The sequence below is a fragment of the Diabrotica undecimpunctata genome, chromosome 5, assembly GCF_040954645.1.
Source record: "Diabrotica undecimpunctata isolate CICGRU chromosome 5, icDiaUnde3, whole genome shotgun sequence".
Classification (NCBI taxonomy): Eukaryota; Metazoa; Arthropoda; class Insecta; order Coleoptera; family Chrysomelidae; genus Diabrotica; species Diabrotica undecimpunctata.
The window spans coordinates 101797145-101824396 of record NC_092807.1 but is presented as its reverse complement, the minus strand read 5'-3'; the positions used below and the strand labels follow the sequence as shown (position 1 = coordinate 101824396).

At 35.4% G+C, this 27252-nt stretch overlaps 1 protein-coding gene across 1 annotated transcript; it reads left to right on the top strand.

The window, feature by feature from the left end:
• LOC140441573 (circadian clock-controlled protein daywake-like) lies at window positions 1–27069 on the top strand. Its single transcript, XM_072532394.1, has 5 exons — window positions 1–201; window positions 11522–11762; window positions 15878–16011; window positions 26599–26751; window positions 26810–27069. The coding sequence occupies exons 1-5, from the start codon at window positions 135–137 to the stop codon at window positions 26968–26970; spliced, it is 756 nt and encodes a 251-aa protein (XP_072388495.1). The 5' UTR covers window positions 1–134; the 3' UTR covers window positions 26971–27069.
• Window positions 27070–27252: the final 183 nt, after the last annotated feature.

Genomic DNA, 27252 nt, shown 5'->3' with positions numbered 1-27252 from the left:
ATTGACATTGACACAAATGAAATGAAGTAAATGCGTGAATGTGGAAACTGGTTTCTTCATTTGTTCTCGACCTATAACAAAATTTAAATAGTGTTCAGAAATTATTTGTCAAGTGTTTTCAATTAGCAGACAAAATGCAAAATTATTTTTTAATATTTTTTTTAAATTTATTTGTTAACGTTTTGGCAGTGAAAAATCTACGTAAGTACTTTTTAAAATAATTTTATATGAAAGACCCGTCGTTAATATATATATATATATATATATATATATATATATATATACATATATATATATATATATATATGTTCAATAATATTCTTCCATTTCGTCTTCCAATCTTGTACCTTCAATAATTTTCGGTCTTCTTTTACCAATTTCATCCATTTTCTTCGGGGCGTCTTCTTTGTGAATTCTTACTTCTTTCACTCTTGCGATCTTACCGAGCTATCGTAATATTTGAATTGTGTCAAATATCCTTATTTTTAACTGTCCATATATTTTTATTAAATCGATAGTATATCTTCGCAAGATATTCTCCTCTTTTAAGCTTCCATATTTTAAAACAACAATATAATTTGTTTCATTGCAAAAATTTGGATTTTTATTTGTTTCTTATAAATATTTATTGCTGCTCTAAACAAATCAATCGACCTGCGTTGATACTAATTACGAAGATTCTGCCTTTGGTCAACAGATCTTCCTTGAATCTTTTCCTGTATTGAATCTCAAATTGGCTTACTTTTTTGCTTGTCCTTTAATACTCTGTGGTGTAATCAGAGTTCGAAAGCTTTGATTCTTTTTAAATTACATTTTTATCATCGAATGGTACACGGGCGTAGCCCAAATTTAGTTCCGGGTGGTGAGAATTTAAGAAAATAAAACGAGTAAAAGTCGTTACATATAATAACCCTTATATGCGAAGAAAAATATTAAAGGTGTAAAAAATAGAGATAGAAAAGAGCTCCTGGAAGGAATTAGAATAGTCCATTGAGCGGTGGGGACAATATAGGCTAAATAAAAAAAAACTTACTTTACTTTACTTTACTTAATCAGTAGAACCCATTTGTACCTTTCGGTGTTGGGCCGTTTACAATACAATTCATTAAATTACAATATTTGACAGTCTTCTGAGGTGTCCTAGCTCTTAACGAACTTTCTCCATTCGGTCCTATTGGATGCCATCTGTGTTGCTTCCTGCCAAGTCTTACCCTTACTCTGCAGTATCTGCGATATGTCACTGTTCCATTCTTTAATATAAATATAAATAATAAAAAAAAACACATTATATTCCGGGTATGTCAAAACAATCGGGACGGTCGAATATTTCGCGAAATTTACATTGGATCGAAAAACTGAAAAACGTGTTTTCAATATTTTTCAAAAATCTATCGAATGATACCAAAAATAACCCCCACTCTCACCTCTGGGGTTGGTGTGGGCGACAACTTTAAAATCTTAAATATGAACCTCCATTTTTTGGCAGACTTGGATTCCTTATGAAAAAAAATAGCTTTTATTTGAAATATTTTTGTCGAATTATTATAGATTATAACTACGATAGAATATAAAAAACGATTTATCCTGATACCCTATAGGCGAGCAGTCTACCTCTAAAAAGATGCTTAGAAACGGAATACACCGATCAAATTATATTTTGCATTTCTACCGCACCAAACCTTTTTTATTCGATTTTACATATTTTTTCAAGTTCAACTGTATTTTTTTTTTTAATTTTTCAGCTATAAGTAAGAATATTTTGACAAGGATAAATGGTTTCTATTTTGTCAAAAACCTAGTTTTAAATTTAAACAAAGATAACTCGAAATGGAATTATTTTTCGAAAAATTACCAGGATAGAAAAAGTATATATTATTTTAATGAGACACGCCTAAAAATTTTAACTCAAAGCCATTCCGGAAATTGTTGTTTTGTTGTAAGTTATTTATAACAATTTCCGGTCCACTTGGAAAAAATACATTCGAAAAAAAAAATATAAAATTGAATAAAAAAGGTTATTGCGGTAAAAATGTACAAAAAATTAATTAGTTCATGCACTGCTTTTAGGGGTAAACTGCTCGCAAGTAAGCAAGCAATTTTAGTAAACCCAGCCTGTGAGACATGTTCTCCCTTAAGAATTACGTTTGGATGTAACAATTCATTGGAGCGAGGTATACTAACTCGAGTTAAAAACAAGAGTCACTCCACCGCGCTCCAATGCCCCAGGCCATCCCTTGCCCCCCTATAGCACTCTGATGCGCGATAGGGGCACAACTATCAGTCAAATGCTTTTCGTGTGGAAGTCCTTGGTACAAGAACTCCAACACCATATCCTAACCCGATTATTGCAGGCTAGCGTGACGCGCTCTTTTCCTGCTTTCTCTAGTGACGTATCATCGAACTGAAATTGCTTGCTCGGGCCTCGAGTCTCCGGTTTGGTCTGGCGACTTGGTGTACGAGGATGTGGGCCCTTCGTGCCCAGGTTTTGGGGTTTTGTTAATTTTTTTGGATGGCTGTCGCCTTTTTGTTAGCATTTTTTTATTTTTTTGGCGGTTAGTCTTTATTTATTCATTTTTTATTTTTTTTTAATGTTGTCCTAAAAATAAACATCAAATAAAAAAATTTCCAGTGCTCCTTGGTGGGGCTTCTTCTGTTGGTAGAGCTACGAATTATCTAGACTTTATGTGTTTACCAGGATTTGCTGTTTTGGTCTTTTGTGTTTCCATCGATGGAACGCATCATATCTTATTATCTCTCGCAGCATCGAGCTTGGGTGATTCTCTAATTCTGCAAACCTAATTCTACCTTTTTCTGCCATTTTATCTATCACCCTTACTTGTTGCAGTTCTTTAAACAGAAAGCGTTCAGCGACGTATCTGGGTACATTTGCCGCTTCTCTGAGGATGTTATTGTGGGCTGCTTGTACTTTCTTTTTATTTGAATTGCATATGTGTCCCCATGCGAGAGATGCATATGTGATTATTGAAAGTATGATGCTGTTTATCAGTCTCATTTTTGTCTTTATGCCCAGTTTGCGTTTTGTTCCATAGTGATTCCTAGGTATTTCGCTTCTCTTTTCCATTCGATGGGATTATCTTGCACTAACAGCTGTTCCTCTTGGGTTTCTCTTTTCTTTTTGAATATGATTGCTTGTGTCTTTTCTGAATTGATTGCTATTTTCCAGTGGATACAACATTCTTCAATGTTATCCAATGCTGTGTGTAGATTGTTGACCGCTACTTATAAGTTTCTGTGTTTAGCCGCAATCGCTGTGTTGTCTGCATAAAGGCTGAGTAGTGTTCCTGGTGTTCTTGGAACATTTGCGGTATATTTTGTATACAGTAGGGGTGGCAAGACTGCTCCCTGTGGCGTTCCAGTCTCCGGAGCTCCATGCTCGGATAGTACTTGTCCTATTCGTACCCTGAAGCTTTGGTTGTTCAAGTACGAAGAGATCAGTCTCGTCATAACCTCACTGTATCCTTAGCCTCATTTTATATATTAGGCCTTTATGCTAGACTCTGTCGAAGGCTTTGCTTACATCCAGGAACGCTGCTCCTTGTACTGTTTTTCGTTAAATCTAGCTGTTATGTATTCTGTCAGTCTAAGTACTTGTAATTCGCTAGAGTGTTCTGCTCTAAATCCGAACTGAGCTTCTAGGATTAGTCCCATTTCGTATATTTCAGCTTGTAGTCATCTTAGTATTACTCTTTCTACGATCTTGCTAATTGCTGGCCGTAAGATTATCGGTCTGCAGTTTTGAAAAACATGGTATTCTTTCCTAACTTCAGAATCATGATAACGTGGGCTTCCTTCCACCGATGTGGAAAGAGCCTGCATCTAAGGATCGCGTTCGTTATGTTGGGTAAAAGTACTATTGCTTTTGCTGGTAGATACTTCAGAGCTCTATTTGAAATTTCAATTAGACCAGGTGCTTTTCTCGGTGAGCTATTTTTAATTAGTTCGTTTATTTCTTGAGGAGATGTAGGTGTGATTATCTCCTCTGGTTCTTCGAGCATTTCTTGTTATTCCTCGAATTCTTCGATGAAATCTACATCTTTGTGATAATTTAATGTACACTCTCTCTCGAGAGTCCTCTTTATCACCTTGGCTTTTTCATTTATGGTGTAGACAATTCCATTTTCACCGTGTAGTGGAGGTATGGGTTCTCTATCATTTCTTAGTATTTTTTGTATGTTTCCATATGTTTTGTATGTTTGCACCTTGTTCGTCCATTTCTTGAAGGTGGTTATCCCATTGTCGGCTTCTGTGTTCTGCTTGTTTTTGTCCTGCTGGTTTCTTGTCCTTCTAGCTCTCTTTTTGGCTCTGTTCTTTTCCCTTATCCTGTCTTTAATTTCCTGGTTTATGTCTCTAAACTTTCCTATGGTGTGATGGGTAGCTCTTTCGGGGCAACAGACTCAGTAAAACACAGGTTTGAAATAAAAATAAATCTATTAAGTATGTATATATACAATAAATAAAAACTAAAAAAAAAGAATTCTACGTTGTATACTTATAAAACAAAAATAAAATGAATTCTACGTTTCCGTCTGGGTCCCGCGATGAATGAGTTCCCCGGCAAACGTCTATAAAAGAAAAGAAATTAATTAGTACTACTAATATACTCGCTTTCGCTTCAATTCAGCGACAGCTCCGAATATGCTCGCAAACAAAATATTTAGCTGTGCAGACCCGCGGCAATGTTCAATACACAATGCCGACGGGTTCCGCTTGGCTAAGGACAGAGTATGATCCTCAATACGGAAATCTCTGTCCCGGTTGGTTCTGTGCAGATCCACGGTAATGCTCAATACGCAATACCGATGGGTTCCGCTTGGTTAGGGACAGAGTATGATCCTCAATACGGAACTATCTCTGTCCAGAATGTCTCGCTGGTTCACTACACCGGCGAGTCAGGGAGCCTAGAGCGCTAGCTACAAGACTGTCTAATTCCGCTATTCACACGCCTTAAATAGCCGTTTGAATCCCACTACACCGTCAGGTTGTAGAAGTGGATGCGCAAATATTGACACTCCCACGGTTCGAACTGTTAAACGATCATAGCATCGTTACACCCCCTTCTCTTTGAAAAAAAAAGTAACATACCTTTTTTTTGTGTATATGGTGTCTACAGCCTTTTGATGTCATCTATCCTTCTCGGTATCTTTATCACAATCTTCCTACCCACGGTTTTAAATCTTTTACATGCGCCGTCATCTGCTTGCGGCTACTACTATCGGCCAATTTCAGTTTTACTATTACTGGTGATATTACTGACGTTACTATGTATGGTCCTGAGTACTTCGGCGCTAGTTTGCTGGTGAAAGCTGCACTAGCTGATGATAGATGGTGTTCCTTTTTCATGACTCGATCTCCTGGATGTGGCTGCCAGTCTCTTCGTCTTAGATCGTAATGTTTCTTTTGGTCCTCGAAAGCGTGTTCCATGTGCACTTTCGCTAGTTCTCTTAACGCTTCTAACTTGTTTAAGTTTTCTGCATACCCCTGTATATCTTGTCCATTTGTCGCCTCTGTTGTGTCTAATTCCCTTCCGAAATTAAGAAGCGCTGGTGAAAATCCTGTTGAATCGTGTCTTGACGAATTTATGGCGTAGCAGAATTCTGGTATGAATTTGTCCCAGTCTTTATGGTTATCCTCCACGTAAGTAGCTATCATCGTTTTCAGTACTTTGTTCATTCGTTCTACTGGATTGCATTGAGGTGAGTACGGCGGTGTTAGAATGTGATTTATGTTATAGGATTTTAGGAACGCCTTAAAACTTCCGCTTGTGAACTGCGCGCCGTTGTCCGAGATGATTTTCTTCGGAATACCGAATTGCATGACTACCTTTGATCGTAGAGTGTCGATGATTGAGTTCGTAGATGCTGCTCTTATTGGCTGAGCGACGACCCATTTGGTAAACCGGTCTTGCACGACTATTAAGAAAATGTTTCCTTTTGCAGATCTTGGGAATGGTCCCATTAAATCAACTGAGACAGTATGCCAAGGCTTTTCTACAGTGGACGGTTGCATTTTCCCGGCTGGTTGCATTTGAGACGGTTTATATTGGAGGCACTTCGTACAGGCTCTAACGTAGTCTGCAATTTGTTTAAACATCTTAGGCCAATAGTACTTTTGCGCTATTCGGCAAATTGTTTTTGCAATTCCTAAGTGGCCTGCTGTGGTCAAGTCATGATTTTCCTCCAAAATATCTTTCCTTTTATATCTTGGTACGCATAATTTCCATGGGTTATTAAACTCTGGGTCGGCTAAATTACGGCTGCTCCAAACGTGTTTATATAATTTCCCGTTTGATATTTGTAAATCCGGGAAATCGTCTGGGTTCTGGAGTACATTCCTATATAAATTATCGTACCAACTGCATGATTCCAGTTCTGATGCTAATAATTCCGACTCTGGTTCTTCGCTCTGGTTTTCTTGTGGTTGTCGTGACAAAGCATCTGCTACCTTGTTGAGGACTCCCTTTCTATATATTACCTCGAAATCGTACTGTTGCAGTTCTAAACTCCACCTGGCTAACCGACCTGACGGGTTTTTAAGGTTCTTCAGCCATTTGAGGGACTGATGGTCTGATATGACCTTAAAATTGTATCCTTCTATATAAGGCCTCATTTGCTTTATCCCGTACACGATGGATAGACATTCTTTTTCCGTTGTGGAATATTTTGTCTCGGCTGGTGTGAGGGTTCGACTAGCATATGCAATTACTTTATCCTGGCCGTCGTATTTCTGTGTTAGTGCAACTCCAAGTCCACAGTTCGACGCATCTGTTTGCAGGTAAAATGTTTTCGAAAAATCGGGGCATGCTAATACTGGGGCCGATGTAAGTTTTGATTTTAGCTCTTCAAACGCGTTTTCCTGCTTATCGGTCCATTTCCATCTTATCTTCTTCTTCAGAAGCATGTTTAGCGGTCCTGCTATTGTCGAATAGTTGTCTATGAATCGGCGGTACCATGATGTTATTCCTAGGAACCGGCGGAGTTGACGCACATTTCTCGGTGCTGTAAGTCCGGTTATAGCGTTGGTTTTCTCCGGGTCGGTTTTTATTCCTTCTGCTCCAACCACATGTCCTAAGTATCTGAGTTCTGACTGGCAAAACGTGCATTTCTCGAAGTTCAGCTGTAATCTGGCTTCTTTCAGTCTTCGGAAAACTTCATGTAGGTGATTTAAATGCTCTTGGAGCGTTTTAGATATTACTACGATATCATCCAAGTAGGCAAACGCGAATTCCATATCGGGAGGTATTACCTTATCCAGTAGGCGTTGGAAAGTGGCTCCTGCGGAATGCAGTCCGAATGGGGTGGTTTTGAACTGAAAATGGCCTTTTCCGGGTACGCTGAATGCTGTCACTGGGCGGCTTGTTTCTTCTAGGGGTATTTGAAAATATCCCTGTTTCAAATCGAGGGTCGATATAAAATTTGCTTCCTTAAGTCTATCCAGAATTTCCGATATTCTGGGTAACGGATATGCGTCCTTATCTGATAATTCGTTGACTTTTCTAAAGTCAATGCAAAATCTGTACGAGTTATCCTTTTTCCTAACTAGTACAATCGGTGAACTCCAACCACTTGTGGAGGGTTCGATGGTTCCTTCTTTTAACATCTTGTCCACTTCTTGGTTGATGATCTGTAGCATTGCGGGATTGTGTCGCCTATAAGGCTGCTTGACTGGATCGCACTTTTTCTTCAATTTTATTTCGTGTCTTATTAAGTTGGTGGTTTCTGTTATATTCTCAAACTCCCTTAGTTCTTTTCTTAGGAACCTTTCTAACTCCGTATTTTGAGTGAAGTCTTTTAAAGTGTTACATGTCTCTTCTTGATGTTGTATGTATTGTTTGGTCGTATGTTTATCGAATTTAAGTTCGATAGAATGGTTCCTGAGGAATTCCACTCCTATTAATGCATCTTCCGTCAACCCTGGCATTACTATGAATGTTTGTCGGGTTTGTAACTTATCGATCTCGCATTCAATTGTCAACTTCTGGTTAAGCTCAATTGACGCTCCATTTGCTAGTCTTGTTCTCCCGCTGTAGCTATCTAGAGAGTCCTTGTATATCTGAGCTATTCTATCCCCGACGTAATTTTTAGTAGTTCCTGTGTCTATGAGCGCTCTGTATGTTCTTTGCCCTATTTTTAGTGATGCGAACAGTCGAATGTCATTGCTTGCTGGCTGTGTAACGGCGAAAACGAATGGAGTCGAATCTTGTTTTACAGACTGGGACGACTCCTTGTTTCTCCAGTCTGTAATTCGTTTCCCTGACGCCTGAAACAGCAGTCGCTGCTGTAAACCCCTTCTCTGTCGCAACGCGAACAAAACTTTTTCCATGGGTTTTTGCAGTTTTTACGGCTGTGACCTGGCATCTTGCATCTAAAGCATGCCGTTTTCGCATCGTACTCTGCTTGCTCCGTGCGTCTCCAGTTTCCACGGAAAATCTGATTTGCTCGGGTCTTTTCGTCTTCTAGAGCTTCGTATTCTTGGGCTAAATCCTGTAATTCGGCTAAGTTTCCGAAATCCCGGCGGCGAGCATAAAGCTTATATTCTGGTAACAAATTTTTGTATATCCTTTCGAGTTCTTGGTTTTTGGAAAAAGAGCCTTCTCGTCTGATTAATGTTTGAATCTCCGTGATATATCTATCTACTGGTTCGTTCTGTCTCTGTCTTCTGTTTCGGATTTCCTCTTCTAGTTGTAGCAAATATCCCCTGGGATAGAAAGCTTTTTTAAAATCTTCGCTGAAATCTGTCCATGACTTCCAATTTTTGTTATTATTTCTGTACCATAACAAAGCGTGGTCTCCTAATAATTCAGGTAATGCTCTTAGTAGATCTTGTTTATCGATCTCGTAGGCCAAACTTAATTCGTCTATCCTCTCTAAGAATTCTATTGCATCCGAATGTTTCTTGTCGAAGTGTGTGTTCCACTTTCGTACTTGATTTAGCAATTCTGGTTGCCCCATTTGTTTCGTTATGGTTAATTCCTGTAATTGTCTTCGGATGCCCGAAATTTCCTGGGCCAGTGTGTCGGATTCTGTTCCCTTGGAAGTTTTTTCTTTTGGGATTGTTCCTGTAGCTTCCTCGCGATTTTTAAAATAGGTTCTGAGTCGTGCTCTCAATTCGTCGACGGTTCCCTTGGGATCTAAGCTGCATTTTTCGGCCTCGCTCTGCAATTCCTCTTTGCAAAGTCGATTTATCCACGACGTACCTGTTACTGAGTCTGTGTCTTTATCTGTCGGCATGTTATTAATTTTGCTCGGGCGCCAGTTTGTGATGGGTAGCTCTTTCGGGGCAACAGACTCAGTAAAACACAGGTTTGAAATAAAAATAAATCTATTAAGTATGTATATATACAATAAATAAAAACTAAAAAAAGAATTCTACGTTGTATACTTATAAAACAAAAATAAAATGAATTCTACGTTTCCGTCTGGGTCCCGCGATGAATGAGTTCCCCGGCAAACGTCTATAAAAGAAAAGAAATTAATTAGTACTACTAATATACTCGCTTTCGCTTCAATTCAGCGACAGCTCCGAATATGCTCGCAAACAAAATATTTAGCTGTGCAGACCCGCGGCAATGTTCAATACACAATGCCGACGGGTTCCGCTTGGCTAAGGACAGAGTATGATCCTCAATACGGAAATCTCTGTCCCGGTTGGTTCTGTGCAGATCCACGGTAATGCTCAATACGCAATACCGATGGGTTCCGCTTGGTTAGGGACAGAGTATGATCCTCAATACGGAACTATCTCTGTCCAGAATGTCTCGCTGGTTCACTACACCGGCGAGTCAGGGAGCCTAGAGCGCTAGCTACAAGACTGTCTAATTCCGCTATTCACACGCCTTAAATAGCCGTTTGAATCCCACTACACCGTCAGGTTGTAGAAGTGGATGCGCAAATATTGACACTCCCACGGTTCGAACTGTTAAACGATCATAGCATCGTTACAATGGGTATGTCTATTTCTTCTTTAGTAGTGCTATTTCTGAGTGCTTCTTGTAATATGTTTACGAACTCTAGGACTCTTTCTTCTATTTATAGGATCTCGAGGCCTTACATATGCAGAGGGGATTCTGATATCTTCTTGCCTCATTTGTACTTGTAGTTGTTTCCATAGTGTTTAGTTGTGATGTTAATATTTTGGTGTGTGGAATTCCTTTTCTCATTAGGATTAAACTGCTCGCTGACTAGGAAAATTATGAATACGTGGTGGAGGCTCTCTCTGCCATTATCAATACTTTTTTGGTTGCTTTTATGTCAAAGAAGACGTCGTTTTTGATAGCGGGTGCTGCTATTGGGGTAAAGTACAAACTACACATGTTGTTGCTGTTATATATAAATATGTTTATGTCATGCAAATTCATGTTTTTCTGTATTAAACTCTATTTAATCTTATGCCGGGAATTGAGATATTTTAACCTTTATTTGGATCATTTAACAGTAGCTATTAACAACTGCCTTTTGTGTCTATATATATTTTTATAATATTATTTGTCTTATTATATAAAATTATACTATTGCTTTACATAGATATTTATATGATAATCAGCTGTGAAAGTCATTGCAACTGTTCTTGCCGTATCATATTTTAGCATACTCATGTAAAGATTTTGTAAACGAGCGGTTTGTGTGATATAGATATCCAAAGTTCGTCTCCTAACATTTAGTTTTCGAAAACAGCTGTATTTTCACGCTAATTCGTTCATCTTTTGTAAAGCAATCTGAGTTATGAATAACTACTAGTTTTTGTGTCTTTATCTGTGGTACTTATGTTGGTACTTATGATCTTCTGTTTGTATGTTATTATTCTGTTTACTTGCGTTAAATATAGTTTATTTATAGTCCTCTTGCTTTTATTTGTTTATGGTAATAAACATACCCAAAGCGTAAGGGAGACACCAGTGAGTTCTAGATTGAACATAGACATTCTTCTTCCTTTCTGATGGACTCATGATGAATTGTTATCTAGAGGCCATCGTATGTGCAGAAAGCAACAATTAAAATGGCAAAAGATAGAAAGACGTGGAGGAACACTGAAAAAACTTAGCTAATAGCTTCATAATATCACGATAGCTGGATCAAGTTAAGACGTCTTTTTAGAATTACTTTAATTGTGCCTATATTCCCCATTTATTTTTTCAATTTTTTGTTACAGATATTGTCTCTTTTTGTCTTAGTGTTCTTATAGCTGCAGCTTTCTTCTCTCTGTTAAATTGTGTACGATTTTTTCTCTTGTTTTCTTCCTTTCTTCTCTTGTTTCCTTCTTTCTCCCAATAAATTTCTCTGCTGCTTCTGTTATAGTTCTTGTTATCGAGTACCATTTCTGACCTACATCTTTACTTTTATTTTCATTTATTTCCAAATTATTTGTAAATTAATTCTAATTTCTAAAAAATAATCACAGCAACAATTTTATCGACCCAAATTATTATTAAAAACTGGATACCACATATCAGTAATTTACAACCATATTTTTTACCGCCTTTTCTACTTCTCTTCTTCTTTTATAGCTTCATACTTCCCGAATTGCCACAGATATGACAAAAAATTGAACCAGTGCCTGTTAGATGCCACCGAAAAAGTAAAACCATATTTAGCCAAAGGAGTACCAGAGCTAAACATACCTTCATTCGAACCATTTATCATACCAGAAATAAATTTGGAACAAGGCACGAACGCCTTAAACTTTAAAGCTAAGTTGCTGAACACGGAGATACATGGACTTACTAAATATAAGTTTAGTAGATTTGAGTAAGTAATAGTTCATAATAGCTAAATACTAACAAAAATATAAAAAAAATTCTCAACACTTTATATTAATAGCTAATTGAAAGGTGGTTTTTCTTAGTCAAACGCCAAAATTGAGTGTTTCAAAGTGTGAACGTAAAATATGAAGAAACGAATGCATTTTTCGAAACTCTGGTTACCAGCTGGTTACCAGCTGAAGTCCGTTTGAAGAGGTCTACCCTCCGAACGCTGGTACTCACGTGAGGCATGGTTATTATGTTGCCTGAAGTTAAATCTAATAAAATTTTTATTTTTTAACAATAACATGTACATTTTTTGGTAACTTTAATTTTTGTAAAGGGTTTTACCCTAATATTTTGGTGGCTCAGGCTTGTTAACCTGCTTTTAACCTGATGATGGAATTATTATTCCGAAAACGTTTGTTATTTTGATGTAGCCCTTCTAAGGATTTTTTAAATATACCTACACACAAAGATTTAAACCTCTTTTTGTGATACATGGTATACAGCCAGCTGCAGGAATTTATTTTCCTTGTGGATTTTTTAAAAACCTTTTCAAACATTTCTAATTTGTATTTATTTATCCCATAAGAAGTTGGAAATATTGGTTTTTTAATTGTTTGAAGAATAAATAAGAACTTTTGGTTATGAACATTCATCCTATGATTGGTATTATTTGTTGTTCGTGAATTTGTGAGGTAAGATCAAAGTATTAAGATATTTACTATGAATGTTCATATTTTAAGGTTATTGTCGAGTAAATACTTAACGTTTATTTTAAAAATCCGATAATCAGCGTATCGCGTCTCGGGCTGAGGGCTGGTGAAGGCAATTAAAATTTAATGACTTTTTCGTCTGAGAATGTAGGAGTATCGAATATCATATTATAAGAATATATACAATTACATAGTTAGGGTTAGTTGAGTCGAATTTGTACCACCGAAAGAAACTGAATTAAATAAAACTTTAAGTCACATTTGTGTATTTTAATACAAAAGTAATTTTTTGTAATAGAAATTTAATTTTGTATTTTTTCGAACCAGGAGTCTCTTGCGAAAAATAATCGTAGGACATTCATAACGTAATATTTGGCGACCGTGACAGGACTTATATACGGGTGTGCTTAAAAGTTAGTTATTTTCGCTTATTTTAGTGCAAACTTTTTTCCGGCGAATAATTTTGTTTTTGCCGTGAGGCTCGGCCAAAGTTAACCTTTTTAAGCGAAAAATGGAATCGGATAAAAAACTCAGAACGGTTCTTCATAGTGCATTTACGAAAGTTGCTACTGTTTTGGACAGTTTGTTAGCTGAACCGGTGGACACTCGACCCTGGCAGAAACTGTCTATTTATCTCTTTATCCTGCCAATTTATCCTGTTATTGAGTCATGTTTGGCAGAAGATATAATTCGACTATGGCATAGATCTTCACAGTTGTTAAGGCCTTATGTTTTCGTGTCCATGGAAAATATCGTAAAAATGAACAAACAATTGATTTAGCAACGGAAGGTTTTGGTTTACCGACTGAAAATAAATATAAATTCAATAGCCTCGTTGCCAAGAAAAATGTAAAATTACCTAAGCAAGGAACTGATCAGCCCTTAGTGACCGCTACTGGGTTAGTAAATTATGAGGTTTACAGGTGTGTATTTTGCGAAGTGCAGCATGACAGTACAAATTGTTTTAAAGCACAAAAATTTACTATGAAGCAGAAACGTCGAACATTTTCAGAAAAGAAAGCCTGTTTTCGATGTCTGAAAGTGCGACATTTTTCTAAAAAGTGTATGTATATTATGTTGTAAATCACATGCTGTTTTGATGTGCCCTAATTTGGCTCTTAATAAAATTGATACATCGACCTCAAGTACTACCCGTTCGGAAGAAAATATAACTGAGGATCAGACGCTTGCTAATTTGAATAATACAGAGGTTTTTTTACAAACTCTGCGAATAAACATAAGAAGTGCACATGGTACTAAACAAGTAGGGGCACTTATTGACACCGGATCGCAGAGGACATATATTTTACAAAGTACCGCGCAAGAAATGGGTTTTTCTGCTAAGGGAACGGAAAAGATTGTACATGCATTATTTGGCGGTAGAAGCACTTCTGAACAATGACATAAATTGTACGAGCTAACTGCGTCTAAAGGAACCTACGCTTGTTCATTTGATCCCTAGATCAACAAAAAATTTGTGCAGATGTCTCTTCTATTTATGACGGCCCTAGGATTGAGGAACTCAGTGACATGAATATTTCACTCAGCAATGTCGGAAAGACAGCACCAATTGAGATTTTGTTTGGAGCTGATATTGTAGGCAAATTGTATACAGGGAGGAAATATCAATTACAGTGTGGTCTTGTAACAGTTGAAACTTTGTTAGGTTGGACTCTTATGGGCAAGGTGCCGGCAGTTGCTTCTAATTTTAGTACAAGTATGATTACATTTTCGTTGTTTGTTGATAATTCTTCTATAGCGAAACTCTGGGAGCTTGATATTACTGGGATAACCGACCCCGTAAAAAAAATGACACGAGAGGTGGCGGCCAAAGAGGCTAAGAATTTTTTCTACGAGACTGTACGACGTGACAGCGAAGGCAGGTATGAAGTTATGTTACCTTGGTTGAACGAGCATCCTTTAATTTCAGATAATTTAGTTAGATAATACTTTAAATAAGTTGAAAAGGTCTAATTTGTTTTAATCCTATAACTTTATATTCAATGAGCGGTTGAACGAGGGTGTGATTGAAATAGTGAATAATCCCGAAGAGAATAATTGCGTGCATTATTTACTTCACATGCCCGTTATTAAAAATAATAGTGAAACCACAAAAATTAGGCCAGTCTTTGACGCATCATCTTATAAACAGGGTTGTCCTTCTTTAAATCAGTGTTTGGAGGTGTGGCCTAATCTTATTGAACTTATTTCTTCTGTTCTATTACGATTCAGACAACAAAAGGTAGGAGTTGTGTCGGAGATTCGAAAGGCATTTCTTCAAATTTCTATACATTCAAAGGACAGAGATTTTTTGATGTTCCTGTGGGTGAACGATGAAGGAAAGGAATTTGTATTTTGACACAAGAGGGTTGTTTTTGGAGTCAATTGTAGTCCATTTCTTCTAGGTGCCACTATAGAGTTTCATTTAACAAAGGCGTTGGAGAAATGGTGTAATGATAAACCGTATTCTAAAAACACAACTGAAAAGCTTATGACTGGGTTTTATGTGGATAATTGTGTGACCAGTGTTACTGATGAAAATGAGTTGAGAGTGTTTGTATCAGAAGCATCCGCCCTTATGGAGGAAGCTAAGATGGACTTAAGAGGGTGGGAGGCCTCTGGTAATACAAAAACAGTTGTCGCTGTTCTTGGTCTTCTCTGGGACTCTTCAAGAGACACTCTAAAAATCAATAGTGAAACTATTCAAGGAATGGAATTGTCAAGTCCCATAACTAAGAGACTGATGCTTTTCGTAGCTCAGAGTATATTTTGTTACTGTGTATAACCAACCCTGTTGGTTTTACCTGTCCAGTATCCCTATTCCCCAAACTATTGCTACATAAACTTTGGGAGAAGCGCCAGGGATGGGATGCTCCAGTCGAGAATGATATGGCTAAAGAATTTTGTAATTGGGTTACTCATCTTCCTGAACTGTCAGGTATTAAGATTTTCTCATTGGATTCAGGCTGGACCCATGGAAGCTGATTATTGGAGCTTGCACATGTTTTCAAATTCAAGTAAGAAAGCTTATGCGGCTGAAGTATTTTTAAGAGTTGTTCGGAATGATGTCTCAATTTTTCTTGTAGCAGCTAAGAGTCGTGTGGCCCCTTTGAAGAAGATTTCTATACCCAAATTGAAACAGTTAGCAGCCACTAATGGTGTTAGACTTTATCAGTCGATAAAAAGACAATTTTCTCAATATATTGGACAAATACATACAAATTAGAAATGCTTGAAAAGGTTTTTAAAACCCTCGCCAATTGTGACGTCAGAACTTAGTTAGTCCATTTCTACAAATATCCCAACACCCATTAATGAGAGAAAAAGAGTTAAAAAAGCACATTTGACATGTTTAATATAATTATATATCTACATTATTAAATATCTTCATTTAATTTTTTAGTTTTGATGTTCCCAACTTACAATTTTTTTGTGACTGCCAAATACAGGACTTAAAATTAAGGGGAAACTATACAGTAACTGGCAAATTATTGCTTGCTCCAATTGAAGGCAAAGGAACATTTACCGCTTCAGTAGGTAAGTATATAAAATATGAATTTTAATTTTTTCATATCTTTTCATAGAATAACTTTTCAAATCTATAGAGTAACAAACATTTCCACCATTAAATGTGGATTTATTGCTTTTCAAAACACTCTAAATAGTTTAAATGACCATCATGATAAAGTCAGCTTTACATTTACAAGTACTCGGATCCGAGTAGCTCGGATTTGAGTTACGAGTAGAACTGCGATCGTTTACATTAAATCCGAGCGATCAGAGTAGTTTCAAAGAGAATTTAAAAATGGCTCCATCAAGAACGAAACGAGCTGCTGTTGCATTAGTGTCATTAAACATTTTAAAGGATAAAAATAAAGACAAAAAAATTAAGAAAAAGAGAAGCATTTGGGTGAAACAACATTTACAAGAGCGTCACATATTTGAGATTGAAGAAGGTTTGCTCACAACTTTACTAACGCAAGATGGAAAGGAGTTTAAAATTTTTATGCGTATGGAATACGACGTATTTATGATGTTACAACATAAGGTAAGTTTTAGCACTTTAAAATAGGTATTTATGTTTAAAATTATTTTAATTTAAGGTTCATCCATACATCGATAAACAAAATACTGACTTACAAAGTAGTGTAAGTTCTGAGTTAAAACTTACAGTATCTATGAGATTTCTTGCCACTGGGGATAGCTTTAAGTCATTAGAATACTTAACAAGAGTGTCATCTTCGACAATAAGTTTATTTGTATAAGTTTGAAAGAAAGAGAAAGTAAAGTATTTTTTGTAAATATGTAAAGTTTTATATAATCGACCCCTTCTTTTCCACTGTACATGTGCCCAGAGACTCGATTGGGGTCCCCTAGTCTTTACTTTATTACTAAATGTTAACCGAATCGGTTATCTAGGCACGGAGAAGATATATGTGAAATAAAAAAACCTTTATCCCATAACCATAAGTGATATCCTGGGTGTTAATCTAAAACAGCGATTATTGCAATTAAGTTCATATAGGAACATTAGTCAACGCTGTGGCTTGAAAACTCCAAATTTCGAATAGTTGAGACACAGTTGCAAAGAAGTTGCTGAAATCTATTATGAAGACGTACACGAGAAGTTAGGAGTGGAATGTCTGAATTTAACAGAATACTTGGAAGGCACTAACAGTATTCTGGAAATATATCATTATTTAAAAGGGAAAAAAATTGAAGACACCTTTGTGGCTCAATTTTGTGGCTCATTCCCAACTAAAATAGTAAATTAACATGAAAAAGTATCAGTTTTCAAAATATAAATAATAATTCGTCTGAATTATGCACCTTATTCACTTTGTAAAGATTTTTTTGTTGGCAGTGGCACTTGTATGGCTAAACAATACAAACAATATTGTAAAAATGCCACTTTTTTCTTTTCTTGTAAGTACGTGGATCTTATGTTGTTGATCTTTTTCTTGACTTGGTCTGTGGTAATGGTCATGATATCCGCCATAGTCTCGTACGGCTTATTTCTTTTGATAATGTCCTGATACTCCTTCAGTTTCACATTCCATAGACAAAGAACGGTAAAGATCGATAAATTGATCCATTTTATCTGCAGAAAATCTTAGTTCGGCCATTTTTAATTTGGAATTTCCACCACTTTGACGCTCACTCGTACAGGAACTGACAGGAACTCGTACTGCTACTCGGTTTGCGTTCAACTTCAACTTCAATCCGAGCTCGGAACCGAGTGACAAGAGGCTCCGAGTAGACGTTTATACTTCCGAGTTGCACTCCGAGTAGAGTAACTCGGATCCGAGTACTCGTAAATGTAAAGCGGACTTAACTGGGAATATGACATAGGTGCTGCAACTATGTCATTAACTGTGGAATTGTTATTTAAACGTGGCTCTTATACATAAATACTGTTATACTTCTTTAAAATCACTTTATTCGGAAACAGTAAACAATACTTATAAACAATATTTGATAACAACTTCAACTCGATGATAACTATGCAAATACTCAATAACTACCAGTACTTTAACTATGAACTTTCTGTGTTTGTAGACATCTTCTGATGTCCCAGACTTTACGAGACATTTCGAGATTTTTCGATGACATCTCGTAAATTCTAGATTTTTAATACTTCATTTCTGACAAGAGATTTTTTCTATATGAAATAAATCTGTCGGAACAATACACACATATACACACCCACACGTTCACGCAATAACCGCACCCGCACTTCGCTCCAGAGTAGGTCTTTGAAGTATTCAACCCATCTACCTCGAATTTCAAAACTCAGACATTTTCAGAACAATGCTGAATATTTTATCTTAGAAAATCTCCGTCACTGTTTCATTATGTTATATTAAATTTTATCTCACATGCAATAAAATTTGTGCTATTAATCATTTTCAAATGTACAGAACGTACTTCCTATTTTTATTATTGTTGGTGACATCATGGGAACTGATGTATTGTCTATATACAGCATGTCCGTAAAGTATGGAATAAATTCGATATTTCCTAGATGAAAAGCCTCTATAAAAAAATCTAAAACAAGCCAATTTTAAGTGTAATGTTCTACATTGTACAACAAAATTTCATTATAAAAGGTGATACACATTAGGTGATGACGTCATCGGCTCTTTTTTTAAATGTAACACCCTGTATTTTAGAACCTTTTTAGATAGATATAAATGAGCTGATTCCAAAAAGCTATAATACTGGTTGTCTTACTGATATAATTTGAAAGATATACGATTAAAAAATTAATGTTTATTGATTTATAATATTAATAATTTATAAATAAATTAAAATAAATAACTTGAAAGTAATCCAGTATTTATTACATTGATAATACATTGAGTAAATAATACATGACTTTATCTTAAATGTTCGAATTGTAGCCCTTGGTGTATTTGACAGTAAGTTAAACGTTGTACAAATTCTTGTAGAACTTTGTTTATGGTTCCTTGAGAAATATTGTTTATTTTTTTACGAATTCTTGTTTTTAAGTCTTCAATATTTGCAGGTTTCGTTTTATAAACAACATTCTTCAAATGAGCTCACATAAAATAATCCATAGGAATGAGGTCTAGCGACCTCACTGGCCGTTCAATATGTACACGTCTTCTAATCCACCTGTTCGTAAAAATTTCGTTTAGGTATCTTCGAACATCTATAATATACCTGTTGAAACCATAAACTTTCATCAAATCCTCCAGGATTAATTCTACTGGGGAATAAATTAACTAAAGTAGGTACGAGATGTTGGATATAGATAAATAAATTTAAATATTTTCTAGCAGTGTCATCTATTGGCTACTTTACTAGTTGAATAATGTATCACTTTCCTTTTTTAGTCTAGTAGCAAAATTACAGTCATAGAGTAAACACGTGTTTCATTTTGTTCATCAAATCTCCATTTTTGTTCCAGAACTTTATAATTTCTCAATAGGTTATGGGCCCAGACGATTAAGTGGAAGATTTCCGATTAGTTCAAATAGTGTAGTACGTGTTCATTCGGTAAAAAGTTAGTGGATTAACAGTATCGAAAATGGCTGTAAACTATCTTATAAGTGTACCGCGTTTAACCGGTAGGGACAATTACCAGGACTGGTCGTTTGCGGTTGAGAATCTCTTCGTTCTAGAAGGATTGTCCAAGTGTATCCAGGGAACTGAAGAAGACACAACACTTGTTGCCAAAGCTAAAGCTAAGTTAATATTGACATTAGATCCATCCCTATATTTGCATGTAAAAGATGCTTGCACGGCGAAAGATGTATGGGATACGCTAAAAAAATTATTCGAAGATTCAGGTTTTTCGAGAAAAATGGGATTGATTCGAACGCTGATATCTTTACGGTTGGAAAACTGCAATTCCATGGAATCATACGTTAATCAAGTGATCGAAACGGCTCAGAAATTGAATAGGACCGGCTTCAAGATTGATGACACGTGGGTGGGGTCATTACTTTTGGCGGGACTTCCAGAAAGGTATATGCCCATGATTCTAGCTATCGAACATTCAGGAATCGCTATTACCACCGACGAAATTAAATCGAAATTGCTTGATATGCAGATAGACGGCGCTAGCAGTGGAAAGCAGAAAGCTTTTGCTACAAAGTCGAGTGAAGTTAGCACTAATCATGTCAAGAACGTCAATAAGAAAGACAAGAGAAATATAACCTGCTTTCTGGCAATTGCCTTGCAGCAAAGCCATCAATACAACAAGACAAGACATAACCTGTTTTCGTTGTAAACAGAAAGGTCATTTCATGAATAAGTGCCCTAATGCTAATAATAATGCTTTTAGTGCAGTGTTTTTAAGTAGAAAATTTAAATCTACAGATTTTTATTTCGATTCTGGATGCAGCACGCATCTTACAGCTAGAAAAGATTGGTTGAGAAATATTCGAGATGGTAGTATGTCCAATATATCTGTGGCTAACAGTGAACTATTAACGGTAGAATGTGCTGGTGATATGATGATAACCACAATTGTTGATAATAAGAGATCTGAGGTAAGCATAAATAATATATCATATGTTCCTGATCTGACAACAAACCTTTTATCTGTTTCTCAACTGATAAAAAATGGAAATGATGTTATATTTAACAATGCAGGTTGCAAAATGGATTGATTGCAACAGCTAATTTGCTAGACAATGTATATCGTTTAAATTTTGAAATGCCCAATAAGCAGAAAGCTTTTATGGCAACTACAATTAGTAGTGAAACATGGCACAGAAGATTTGGTCATATAAATTATAAAGACTTAAATCTAATGAAGAATGGTTTAGTAGACGGTATAAATTGCAACAGTAATATAACAAACAATGATGTATGCAAAGTATGTTGTGAAGGAAAGCAGACTAGACCCCCATTTAGTTACAGAGGTAATAGAGCTAGTGCTTGCTTGGAGATTATCCATGCTGACCTGTGTGGACCGATGGAGATGACTTCATTAGAGGTTCTAGATATTTCTTTATCCTTCAAGATGATTTTAGTAAGATGTCTTTTGTATATTTCCAAAGGTTAAAGATGAAACTTTTCAAAATTTTCAAAATTTTAAATCTTTAGTAGAAAAACAGAAAGATACTAAAATAAAGATTTTGAGAACCGATGGAGGTGGTGAATTTTGTAGTAATATTTTTGAAAATTTTCTAACAAGTAATGGAATCATTCATCAAAAGTCAAATCCTTATTTTCCACAACAAAATGGTGCTGTAGAACGATTAAACAGATCGATAGTGGAGAAAGCAAGGTGTCTTTTGTTTGACTCTGGCCTCGAAAAGATATTTTGGGCTGAAGCAGTCAACACTGCTGTTTATCTAAGAAACCGTTCAATTGTAACAGGTGTGACTAAAACTCCGATAGAAATTTGGACCAACAAAAAACCTGAAGTTGGTCATCTAAGAATCTTTGGATCTGAGGTAATGATGCTGATACCTAAAGAAAAAAGGTATAAATGGGACAAAAAATCAAAGAAAACTGTGCTTGTTGGTTATAGTGACAACATTAAAGGTTACAGATTATATGATCCCGAAATAAAAGATATTGTTATAAGTAGGGATGTAGCAATAAATGAAAAATCAGTTGATGTTTCAATCACAGTTGACGAAGAGTTGTCAGGATTATCAGATTCAGTGGGAGATAATCATGAATCATGTCAGGAACAAAATCATCATAATGAAAAGGACACATCGGTTGATGAAATTGCTGAAGACAACGATCCTGAGTACTTATGTAACTTGCCAAACTTACCAGATGAAATCAGGAGATCAACCAGAATACCTAAGCCAAAAAGGTTTGATGATTTTGTGAGTTATTTGTGTTCGGATAGTGACTGTGATCCAGTTAGTGTCGAGGATGCCATGTCAAGACCAGATAGTAATCTATGGTTAGCGGCTATGACAGAAGAACTGCAGTCTTTCCAGGATAACGCAGCATGGTAAGTGGTTGATGTTCCCGAAGATGGTTGTGTAGTGAAGTGTAAGTGGGTATACAAACGAAAGGTTGACAACTTAGGTAAAGTGAAATATCGCGCAAGACTGGTAGCAAAGGATTACACTCAAAAGTTTGGAGTTGATTATAATGAAACCTTTTCTCCAGTCATAAGGCATTCTACATTAAGACTTTTATTTGCTTTGTCAGCAAATGTGAATTTGGATATTTTTCATCTTGATGTAGCTACGGCTTTTCTAAATGGTGATCTAAAGGAAAATGTTTTCATGACTATACCTGAAGGTTTAGAAGTCGAAAATAACAAAATTTTAAAGCTTAAGAAAACCATATACGGTTTAAAACAGTCAGCTAGGTCTTGGCATGAAAAAATCGATAACTTCTTAATTAATCTAGGTTATAAGAAATCTGATTATGAGCCATGTCTGTACACAAAGATGAAAAATAGTCTAAAAACCATTATCTCTGTTTATGTTGATGATTTTTTTATTTTTTCTAACGATTCAGATGAATCAGATAATTTAAAATTGAAATTAAATGAATGTTTCAAAATTAAAGATTTGGGAGAAATTAAGAATTTTTTAGGTATGAGAGTAACTCGTAATAAAGAGAATGGTGTTATAACTCTAGATCAAAAATCCTATATTGAACAATTGTTAAAAAGGTTCAATATGGAGGATTCAAAAGAAGTTGCTACCCCAATGGAGATTAGTTTAAGTTTGAATAGAGAAGATAATGCATCTCCTCAAGTGCCTTATAAGAATTTAATAGGTGGTCTTATGTATCTGTCAGTTTTGACAAGACCAGACATTTCATATTCTGTAAGTTATCTCAGTCAATTTAATAATTATCATTCAGAAACGCATTGGAAGCATGTAAAACGAATATTAAAATACTTAAAGGCTACAAGAGAGTATGGATTAAGTTTTTCAAAAAATGATAATTATTTAAAAGGTTATGTAGATGCGAGTTGGGGGAGTAATTCTCATGACAGAAAATCTTATACTGGTTTCTATTTTCAGTTTTCTGGTGGACCTATTGTCTGGGAAAGCAGAAAACAGAATAGTGTTTCTCTGTCAAGCACGGAAGCTGAATATATAGCAGTATCGGAAGCTGCTAAAGAGGCTATTTTTTTAAAGAATTTGTTGTATGAAATGTTGGGTATTGATGAATTTGTTATACTATATAATGATAATATGGGAGCTCAGAAACTAGCAATAAATCCTGTATTGAATAGAACAAAACACATTGATATCCGATATCATTTTGTCAAAGAAGCTGTAAACAAAGGTTTGATAAAGCTGGAGTTTTTAGACACAGCTAACATGCCAGCTGATCTCTTGACAAAAAGCTTGTCCTGTAAAACACAACCAGTTTTTGAAAGAGATTGGTTTAGTTAATGTAGTGTCAGAAATATTTGTTAAATGATATTTTTTAAATTTGTTTATCTAGTGGGAGTGTTTAATATAGATAAATAAATTTAAATATTTTCTAGCAGTGTCATCTATTGGCTACTTTACTAGTTGAATAATGTATCACTTTCCTTTTTTAATCTAGTAGCAAAATTACAGTCATAGAGTAAACACGTGTTTCATTTTGTTCATCAAATCTCCATTTTTGTTCCAGAACTTTATAATTTCTCAATACGAGATACCCCCTTAAAAACTGAAGGTATGCCGGCTCGTTTAAATTACCTTCGAAAAAGTAGGGTCCAATGATTTTCTTTCTTACAATGCCAGCCCATACGTTTACCTTTTGCGGGTATTGTGTATGATGTTCCCGCATCCACTTGAGATTTTCTTTTGCCCAGTATCTACAATTCTAACGGTTGACCTCGCCATTTAATGTGAATGTAGCCTCATCAAAAAAAAAAAATAAAAATTTGAACCAGGAGAGGGTGTGCATCTAAAGGGGTGCTATTTTTCAAGTTTTATTACTTTAAAATTAAAGACAGTCAAGATTCCCTTTCACGCAAAAATAGTCTATGTATCTGTTGATACGTATTTCGCTTTAATAAAGCTCATCAGAACAGTTATTCATAGGCTTTCTCAACGTGAAAATTAATCTTTTCCTGTCTTTGTGAAGCAACGATAAAATGGCTTCGAAACGGACGCAATAGCGACATCTGATTAAATCCGTAAAATAGTTTCGAAACACAATTCAGATCACTGCCTTAATCTGAACCTTCTATAAATGCAAGGTATAACAGACGCTGATAAAGATGTTAATAGAGACATGGGGAATCTAAAATTTGCATTCCACGACATGTCTCCTCAGCTAAGCAGAAATCGTTAGCGAATTGGTTTCTTGTACTCATACAGAGTAGATCCGAATAAAAATAAAATTAAAGACAGTCAAGATTCCCTTTCACGCAAAAATAGTCTATGTATCTGTTGATACGTATTTCGCTTTAATAAAGCTCATCAGAACAGTTATTCATAGGCTTTCTCAACGTGAAAATTAATCTTTTCCTGTCTTTGTGAAGCAACGATAAAATGGCTTCGAAACGGACGCAATAGCGACATCTGATATTAAATCCGTAAAATAGTTTCGAAACACAATTCAGATAACTGCCTTAATCTGAACCTTCTATAAATGCAAGGTATAACAGACGCTGATAAAGATGTTAATAGAGACATGGGGAATCTAAAATTTGCATTCCACGACATGTCTCCTCAGCTAAGCAGAAATCGTTAGCGAATTGGTTTCTTGTACTCATACAGAGTAGATCCGAATAAAAATAAAATTAAAGACAGTCAAGATTCCCTTTCACGCAAAAATAGTCTATGTATCTGTTGATACGTATTTCGCTTTAATAAAGCTCATCAGAACAGTTATTCATAGGCTTTCTCAACGTGAAAATTAATCTTTTCCTGTCTTTGTGAAGCAACGATAAAATGGCTTCGAAACGGACGCAATAGCGACATCTGATATTAAATCCGTAAAATAGTTTCGAAACACAATTCAGATAACTGCCTTAATCTGAACCTTCTATAAATGCAAGGTATAACAGACGCTGATAAAGATGTTAATAAAGAAAGGGAATCTTGACTGTCTTTAATTTTATTTTTATTCGGATCTACTCTGTATGAGTACAAGAAACCAATTCGCTAACGATTTCTGCTTAGCTGAGGAGACATGTCGTGGAATGCAAATTTTAGATTCCCCATGTCTCTATTAACATCTTTATCAGCGTCTGTTATACCTTGCATTTATAGAAGGTTCAGATTAAGGCAGTTATCTGAATTGTGTTTCGAAACTATTTTACGGATTTAATATCAGATGTCGCTATTGCGTCCGTTTCGAAGCCATTTTATCGTTGCTTCACAAAGACAGGAAAAGATTAATTTTCACGTTGAGAAAGCCTATGAATAACTGTTCTGATGAGCTTTATTAAAGCGAAATACGTATCAACAGATACATAGACTATTTTTGCGTGAAAGGGAATCTTGACTGTCTTTAATTTTATTTTTATTCGGATCTACTCTGTATGAGTACAAGAAACCAATTCGCTAACGATTTCTGCTTAGCTGAGGAGACATGTCGTGGAATGCAAATTTTAGATTCCCCATGTATCTATTAACGTCTTTATCAGCGTCTGTTATACCTTGCATTTATAGAAGGTTCAGATTAAGGCAGTTATCTGAATTGTGTTTCGAAACTATTTTACGGTTTTATTACTTTGTGTACCGTTGTTGTGCAAACATCGAGATCACGACTATCCTTACGAACAGAAGTGTGCGCATCTTCTTCAAAAGCAAATAGAACATCTAATGTTGTATCATAATTTACACACAGAGGGACGAACTGATTTGCGTGCATTTTTAACCGTACCAGTTTCTCGAAATTTCTTTTCAATCTTACTTACTGTTGACTGCGTGATGGATATTTCTGGATATTTATCATTAAATGAATTAAACATCTGAGTTCTCGATTTGTCTTCATTCCCAATAATCATTTATAGTATTTAAATTCTTTGCTTTACACTCAAATTTATTTCTACTTCAAAATAATTCTAAGCAATAATACAGAACATTCACGAATTAACAGAATTATTGTACTACTTAATTGTTGTTGAACGTTACTAAAAATAATTACATTTCACTAAAAAGTAGTAGTAGGCTACTTTTTTGCAATTGATAATAAATAATTTATTTTCTAAGCGCACATCTTTCAAATTATATCTATTAGACCCCGAGTATTATACTTTTTGGTATTAGCTTATTTTTATCGATCTAAAAATGTCATAAAATATAGGGTATTACATTTAAAAAAGAGCCGATGACCTCATCACTGTAATATGTATCACCTTTTATAATGAAATTTTCTTGTAGAATGTAGAACATTAAACTTAAAAATAGATGTTTTAGATTTTTTTAAAAAAGCTTTTCATTTAGGAAATATCGAATTTATTCCATACTTTACAGACACACTGTATATTTTTCTTATTTTTCCATCAAAATATCCAATTATGATTTTGATGTCGATTCTGGGACGACAAGCATAGATGGATGGTTTCTACTCCGTCGGAGAATTTATATTCGACTTCTTATCTTTTTCTTCGGTTGGAGCTTGTTCTTACCTTAATCTTAGATAACAGATTCGTGGACTTTTGGATTAAACTGCATAATAAGATGTTTGATATTCATTTTTATTTTATAGATAACTGCAATGCAACAGTATACCAAAAGGTGACAACAGAAAAAAGAAAAAATGGATTAGAATTTGTAGTTCCAGTTCACACAAATAGCAGCATGACCGTAAGTGGTCCCAAAGCTAACTTAAAAGGTCTTTTTGACGACAATAGTGAGTTAAGTAAGTCCTTAAATACTAGATTTTTGTTACATATTACAAATAAACTCTTTTGTTTCAGGTGGAATTACTAACAAAGTAATAAATGATAATGTAAATGAACTATTTGAGGACTTGAGACCAGTTATAGAAAAGATTTTAACAGAAATATTAGAAGATTTATTATTAAAAGCTCTAGAGAGTCAAATTCCATTTGATATGTTATATCCTCCAATATCTTAAAAATGAGTGTTTATCATTTTTTAGACAAATTCTTTTATTAAAAAACATAAAAATTCAAGTCTTAATTTCTTCTGCATTATGGATATAGATATACCTAACTGTTAACAAAAAAATAAAGGAAGAATACATATTTTTCGCAGCTTATTTTTAAACCATTCAATGGATTCAAGGAATGTGTGGAAATTGTGTTCTTTTTTCTTTCACATAAAGAGCCATTAAGCTTATAGTTTAAAAGAGAGTGAGTTCGCAGTCGGTTAAAAAGGCGCAGGGGTTTTAAAGCAC